This window comes from Papio anubis, chromosome 9 (genome assembly GCF_008728515.1).
Source record: "Papio anubis isolate 15944 chromosome 9, Panubis1.0, whole genome shotgun sequence".
NCBI lineage: Eukaryota > Metazoa > Chordata > Mammalia > Primates > Cercopithecidae > Papio > Papio anubis.
The window spans coordinates 32,171,086-32,178,918 of NC_044984.1; the positions used below are offsets into that span (position 1 = coordinate 32,171,086).

Below are 7,833 nucleotides of genomic sequence, written 5' to 3' on the forward strand. Positions count from 1 at the left end.
AAACCCAAAGTGTCTGAGACAGGTATCCGTCAATTTACGAAGTTTATTTTGCCAAGGTTAATGATGTGTCTGTGACACAGCCTCAGGAGATTCTGATGACATGTGCCCAAGGTGGTCGTGGCACAGCTTGGTTTTATACATTGTAGGGAGACAAGAGACATCAATCAATATGTGAAGATGTACTTTGGTTTGGTCCAAAAAGGCAGGACAACTTGAAGCTGGGTTGGAGGGGGTGCTTCCAGGTCATGCGTAGATAAGAAACAAAGGTTGTATTCTTTTGGGCTTTGATTAGCCTTTCACTAAATACACAATCTACATGTGAGAAAGGGGTAAAGTAATAGTCACTTATGTCTTAGTCTGGCTCAGTGAATCTGCATTTTTACATAAACAACAGGTCAGAGGAAGCAATGATACACATTTGTTTCAGGTTGAGCAGAGGGATGACTTTGAGTTCTCTCCTTTGTCCCTCACCTGTGAAGATAAGCTATCAATTTACATTACCAGGGTGAAGTTCAGCAGAACTGTTTTAGGGTAAAGATCTTGAAGCCCACAAGGAATTTCTTTATGGGTTAATTGTGAGGAGGTATGTAGCTTTTTTTTTTTTTAAGAGTTCATAACATGCCTTTATTTTGTAATTTATAGACAACTTCTGACTTGCCCTTTGAAAGTTGATTATAATTGACGACTGCTTTTCTTAGATGCTTCTGAAGCCCAAGACAGGGGCAGAATGTAGTTCTTGATTTAAAAAAACAGAAAGGGAAGGAGGATGACCTTAACTACAAATAATATTCCACTGCAACATTATTGCTGTAAAACTTCCAAGCTGGCTGTTCTTCCAGATGCTCTCTTTTGATGGCTGTAGTGGCTGACAGTTTTATATTTACATGTTCAAAACAATTAATGCTTCCATTTATTCATTTATTCATAGATTCTCTGAGGTTCCCGTAGAACCACACCACCTTCTGTCATGGCACTTTGTAGTCGTTTCATCGAGTCTAAGGCTGCCTCCCATGGGATTGGTTGGTAGACCATGAAGTTGATTCCCGCCTCTAAGCATCTCTGTGCCAGTACTCGTTCTATACTCTCACAAGCCACCACATTTCTGGTACTATAAAGGTGCTTTTTAATAGCCCATTCACGAGTGGATGCCGAAACCACAACTTCGCCATTTTGATGCTCCACAAGTGCTTCTACATGACGCTGAGGCCTTATAACTCGCAACCTGTGTCAGAACTCACGGGAGGGCCACACAGTCCGCCAGCCCCGCTCTTTCCTGGCTACAGATAGAAGCTCCAGGTTCCGGGGGTTCCGATTGGTGAACTCTGGGGCGACAGCTTCATTTTCCACAGGGTGCACTTCAGGTTTCCCCGCCGGCTTGGAGCTGGTTGAGAGGGCTGCGAACCTGCACCCAGGGTTCCTGCAAACGGAGAACCCCCAGAACCGCGACCGAAGTGCCATCGCTGAGACGATCTCGGAAAAGCCTTGCCTCTTTTTCCTCAGGGACGACTCACTCGCTCGCCTGCCGCAGTCATATGAAGTCAGGGAAAAGCCTTTGGTTGCTGTAGATCCCCAAACTCTCGGTATGTAGCTTTTTAAATCTTCATAGCTATCTTATTTAGAATAAAATGGGAGGCAGGTTCGCTTGATGCGATTCCCAGTTTGACTTTCCCTTTGGCTTAGTGACTTTGGGGCCCTGAGATTTATTATCCTTTCACACCTGCATCCTTCTTTACTTCTTTTCTCTCTTCCTTCCCGCTTTCTTCTTCTTCCTTCTCCTCCTTCTTCTCTTTTTCCTCTCTCTTACTATTTCTCTCCTTTTGCTTCTTTTCTTGTCTAGAGTCTAGACTAATACCATATTGGGAGGTTTTCAAAAAAGAAACTGTCTTTTTTTATTTGAAGAAACAGTAGAATACTGTGTTTTACTTACTACACATACAACTATGTTATAGGAATAAAGGAAAATATACAATTATTTTAAGTATTTTCCTTTCATTTCCACTTCTATTGCATCCCTGAACTCCTTCTCCCTTTTGGCTTGGGTTCACAGTCATTTTTTTTTGTGCCTGTAAGACCCTCAATATGCTGAGTACAGCAGAAGAGAGACTGCAAGAATCTAAGAGGTTCTGATCATCAACATAAGAAATGGCACAAAAGAACTTAGAGATTGGAAGAGTTTGGTCAGACAGGGATAAGGGAAGTAAGAAGAAAGTCAGGAGTTCTGTTAAATTTTGCGAATAGAAAGGTTTAAGAGATGTGGGTAGTTACTTTTGAAAGTGAAACTTTGAGGGAGTTTGGAAAGTTTTACTCTCTGACATGGAAATTAATTCTAATACATCTTTAGGTGAAATGCAATACATGCCAGCAATATTCTCATTGTTTCGTGAAGCTGGACTTCTACATTTTTTTTTTTTTGAGTGTGAGAAGTAGCACTAGTTTTACTAGATATACCTACTAAGCACATATCAAATAACAGGCACTCAATTTGGAGGAGTAATGTTGAATAAAGCATATGTAACAGATGATGCTTGTGGAATGAATGAACAATGAATCCATAAATCAATGACCATACTTGAAAAGTTAGAAAGTTTTTCTCCTCTGAACAGTCTGAGGGCAAGTGGCATACATCAGCCCTTTATCCCTAAATATTTTAATATGCATTTTTGTCAGAGTGAAAAATCATATAGTTTTAATTACTCTTTTAATCAATTTGATGGCTTTCTGGAGTGAATGTGGGGAGATTCAGAACTGGGTGGTTGCTATTGTTCTCCTGAGAGTTGTTTATTAATAAAGTGTTTTCTCATACAGATATAACCAGAACAACACACTGGGCATACGCCTATGTGCCCCTTCCTTACCTCTCAGGAAACACAATTTGTAAGAGATCAAGCTCTCACGTTCATCATATTCTTTCTAATGTGCTAGTGGTATGAGCAGACCATGAAAATCGTTCACAAAATTATTTTCCTCATGTAACATTAATAGTAATAGTGGTTCCCTTCAAATATTAACTCCTTCTAGCAGAAATGTACTCTCATTAAGCTATTCGCCACTAGTTAATTATCTCCTGTATCCAGTTCATCACAACTGCCACTCACTCCCATTAGCACCCCCTATTGTGTTCTCATGGGCCTGGGAATTCTGTTCTCTATTCCCCTCTCTTATACATGGGTCACTAGGGTATTGCCTGAGCATTATTCTCCCTACTTTTCTCATGTATTAACTTTAGTCACATTTTTATAGTTTCTATTTTCCTACTTTCCATCACTGTGTTAATTATTCCTTCACTTTCTTTTATATCTCAGTTCTGATTTTGACTCTTGTTCATTCTCTTTTATTTTTTCCTTGCTTATGCTTACTGCAGTTTTCAAGGAAAGTGTTTAATATTAAAACTCTGTTTTATTTATTTATTTATTTATTATTATTATACTTTAAGTTCTAGGGTACATGTGCATAACGTGCAGGTTTGTTACATATGTATACTTGTGCCATGTTGGTGTGCTGCACCCATCAACTCGTTAGCACCCATCAACTCGTCATTTACATCAGGTATAACTCCCAATGCAATCCCTCCCCCCTCCCCCCTCCCCATGATAGGCCCCGGTGTGTGATGTTCCCCTTCCCGAGTCCAAGTGAGGACACCAATGTATTGTTTACTGGCTCTTCTGAGAAGTTTTTCTAACTCTTAGAGGATTCCATTGGTGGTTCCAGAAAACAGGAGGCCTGGAAGGATTGAAGTTTGTGTGAGTTTCCAAAGATACCTTAAGGGAGAATTTGCAAACTCATTACTGGCAGGTCAAATCTAAACTGCAAGATTGGCATTTCTTTCTTCCTTTTTCTTTTTAAAAAATTTGTCCACACAGTAACTTAAACAACTTTCAATTTGTTTCCAGCATTTAACATAGAGATTTTGGCTTCTCTTTAAAATATGTGTCTGTAATCCTGCAGGGTAGCAATAAACTGCAGCTGAGAAGCTCCTGACCTCTTTAGATGGGGTATATAATTCGGAGTTTGCCACAGTCTCCATCAGACCCATTTTAATCATTTCTATTCCCTTCCTGACCCCTGTAGTCATTGAATTTTTCATATTTGTATTAAAGTCTTAGGGGCAGCCTGTTTCGAGAGGTGGAGAACAGGGCCCTATCAAGGTGATAATTGTCCTCCAAGGACACAAAGAACTCGGAATATTTCCGCTGCGCTCCTTTGCCTTGTTCCCTACATTTTGGTGATATTTTGTTGAAAATGACTGACTAACTGAAATATCAAGAATCGTGGTGATACCATAATTTTATAAACCTCTGAAAACTCAGCAGGCTTAGTGTGGAATTTGCAATCCTTTCAGCTCTTGACATTAAGAGTTGTAAGGGAGGAAGTGGTGCTCTGGCTTAGGCACAGTATTCTCGCAAGAGGCCAGGGCCAGACTCAAACATTTGACTTTGTTTTATTCTTTCACTTGGTGACGTTGCCATATTCTTGCTGCTATTGGATTGGCTATTTCTTTCTTTTCTTTTTTTTTTGAAACGGAGTCTCGCTCTGTCGCCCAGGCTGGAGTGCAGTGGCTCTATCTCGGCTCAGGGCAACCCTCACCTCCTGAGTTCACGCCATTCTCCTGCCTCAGCCTCCCAAGTATGGATTGGCTATTTCTTAAAAGATAGGTCATTAGGGGTAAGGAAGAAACAAAAAAGTTACTGCAATTGGTCAAAAATAAATAAATAACTTCATATTACAATCTAGATTAAAACTCTTCATTGGACTCTGGTTGCATTTGAGGAATGTCACAACTCCTTGTTAGGTGCCCCTTGCCTCCTCACTTCCCCCATTGTAGCTCCAGGATAATCTATACTACTCTATCCCATGCACTTCATGAAGACCTCTAGGCCACCTTCAGATTTTCGACATCTACGTAAAATGCTTGGAAGCAACCTGCTTGGGGAGGTTATGTCAAGTTAATAATTTATCCTAGAAGGACGGAGACCCCGGAGCAGTTTTCTCCACCACATCAGTCTCTTCCCTGCCTCAGGGACTGGGATTTGCTGTCTGTCTGCTTTCATTTTTAGCTCATCTCTTGAATTTTTCTTCTCAACTTTTAGGTCTTGGTTTAAATGTGCGGTCCTCAAAAAGATATGCGAACTGGAATAAATAAATAAATAATAAATAAATAAGAATAAATAAATGCGGACTGGCTGGGCATGGTGGCTCACATCTATAATCCCATTATTTGGGGAGGCTAAGATGGAAGTATTGCTTAAGGTCAGGAGATTGAGACCCACCTGGGAAACATAGTGAAATGCTCCTCTCTACAAAAAATAAAATAATTAACTAAGCATGGTGGCATGTGCCTATAGTCCTAGCTACTCGGGAGAATTGCTTGAACCCAGGAGTTCAAGGGTGTGATGAGGTATGGTCATGCCACTGCACTCTAGCCTGGGTGACAGAGCAAGACCCTACCTCTTAACAACAACAACAACAACAAGTGAACCACATATTGAATCCCTTTTGTGCCTTTGATATTTCCGCTTCCAGTAATATAGTTTGTAGAGACAAATGATACTATTGGCATGTATTAATTATTTTCACCATACATATAAATTAAGAGTGCCAAAGTATCAAAGAAGACTATAATTTACTCTAATCAAATATTGATACACTTTTCTTAAAATACGAATCATGAGTGCCATCTACTCCAATTTCTAGTAACCTTCTCACTTGACTCCTTTTGGAGGTGTTAATAAATTTAAAAACCGGAGAGTACACCTCTCATGCTAAAAAAGCCCAATAAACTAGGTAGCGATGGAACATATCTCAAAATAACAAGAGCTATTTATGACAAACCCACAGCCAATATCACACTGAATGGGCAAAAGCTAGAAGCATTCCCTTTTAAAACTGGCGCAACACAAGGATGCCCTCTCTCACCACTCCCTTTCAACATAGCATTGGAAGTTCTGGCCAGGACAATCAGGCAAGAGAAAGAAATAATGTGTATTCAGATAGGAAGAGAGGAAGGCAAATTATCTCTTTTTGCAGATGACATGATTGTATATTTAGAAAATCCCATTGTCTCAGTCCAAAAACTCCTTAAGCTGATAAGCAACTTCAGCAAAGTCTCAGGATACCAAATCAATGTGCAAAAATCACAAGCATTCTTATACACCAATAATAGACAAACAGAGAGCCAAATCATGAGAAAATTCCCATTCACATTTGCTACAAAGAGAACAAAAGACCTACGAATCCAACTTACAAGGGATGTGAAAGACCTCTTCAAGGAGCACTACAAACTACTGCTCAAGGAAATAAGGGAGGACACAATCAAATGGAAAAATATTCCATGCTCATGGATAGGAAGAATCACTATTGTGAAAATGGCCATACTACCTGAAGTAATTTACAGATTCAGTGCTATCCCCATCAAACTACCATTGACTTTCTTCACAGAATTAGAAAAAAACTACTTTAAATTTCATATGGAACAAAAAAATAGCCTGTATAACCAAGACAAGCCTAAGCAAAAAAAACAACAAGTCTGGAGGTATCACACTACCGGCCTTGATACTACAAGGCTACAGCAACTAAAACACCATGGTACTTGTACTAAAACAGATATATATATAAATAAAAAAATGGAATACAACAGAGGCCTCAAAAATAATGTCACACATCTACAACCACCTGATCTTTGATAAACCTGACAAAAACAAGCAATGGGGAAAGGATTTCCTATTTAATAAATGGTGTAGGGAAAACTGGCTAGCCATATACAAAAAACTGAAACTAGATCCCTTCCTTACACCTTATACAAAAATTAACTCAAGATGGATTAAAGACTTAAATGTAAGACCGAAAACCATAAAAACCCTAGAAGAAAACCTAGGCAATACCATTCAGGACATAGGCATGGGCAAAGACTTCATGACTAAAACACCAAAAGCAATGGCAACAAAAGCCAAAATTGACAAATGGGATCTAATTAAACTAAAAAGCTTCTGCACAGGAAAGAAACTATCATCAGAGTGAACAGGTACTCTACAAAATGGGAGAAAATTTTTGCAATCTATCCATCTGATAACAGTCTAATATCCAGAATCTATGAGGAACTTAAACAAATTTACGAGAAAAAAAAAAAAAAACCCATCAAAAGGTGAGTGAAGGATATGAACTGACACTTCTCAAAAGAAGACATTTATGCAGCCAACAAACATGAACAAAAGCTCATCATCACAGGTCATTAGAGAAATCCAAATCAAAACCACAATGAGATACCATCTCACACCAGTTAGAATAGTGATCATTAAAAAGTCAGGAAACAAGAGATGCTGGAGAGGATGTGGAGAAATAGGAATGCTTTTACACTGTTGGTGGGAGTGTAAATTAGTTCAACCATTATGGAAAACAGTGTGGCGATTCCTCAAGGATCTAGAACTAGAAATGCCATTTGACCCAGCAATCCCATTACTGGGTATATACCCAAAGGATTATAAATCATGCTACTATAAAGACACATGCACATGTATGGTTATTGCAGCACTATTCACAGTAACAAAGACTTGGAACCAACCCAAATGCCCATCAATGTTTGATTGGATAAAGAAAATATGGCACATATACACCATGGGATACTATGCAGCCGTAAAAAGAATGAGTTCATGTCTTTTTCAGGGACATGGATGAAGCTGGAAACCATCATTCTCAGCAAACTAACACAGGAACAGAAAACCAAACACTGCATGTTCTCACTCATAAGTGGGAGTTGAACAATGAGAATATATATGGGCACAGAAAGGGGAACATCACACACCGGGACCTGTCAGAGGGTGGAGGGCAAAGGAAGGGATA

At 39.4% G+C, this 7,833-nt stretch overlaps 1 protein-coding gene across 1 annotated transcript; it reads right to left on the reverse strand.

The window, feature by feature from the left end:
- Positions 1-568: 568 nt before the first annotated feature.
- On the reverse strand, positions 569-1,574 carry LOC100999897 (39S ribosomal protein L18, mitochondrial). Its single transcript, XM_003895914.4, is given in 1 exon segment — positions 569-1,574. A coding segment is annotated over 1 exon segment (540 nt). The 5' UTR covers positions 1,459-1,574; the 3' UTR covers positions 569-918.
- Between the last annotated feature and the right edge of the window lie 6,259 nt (positions 1,575-7,833).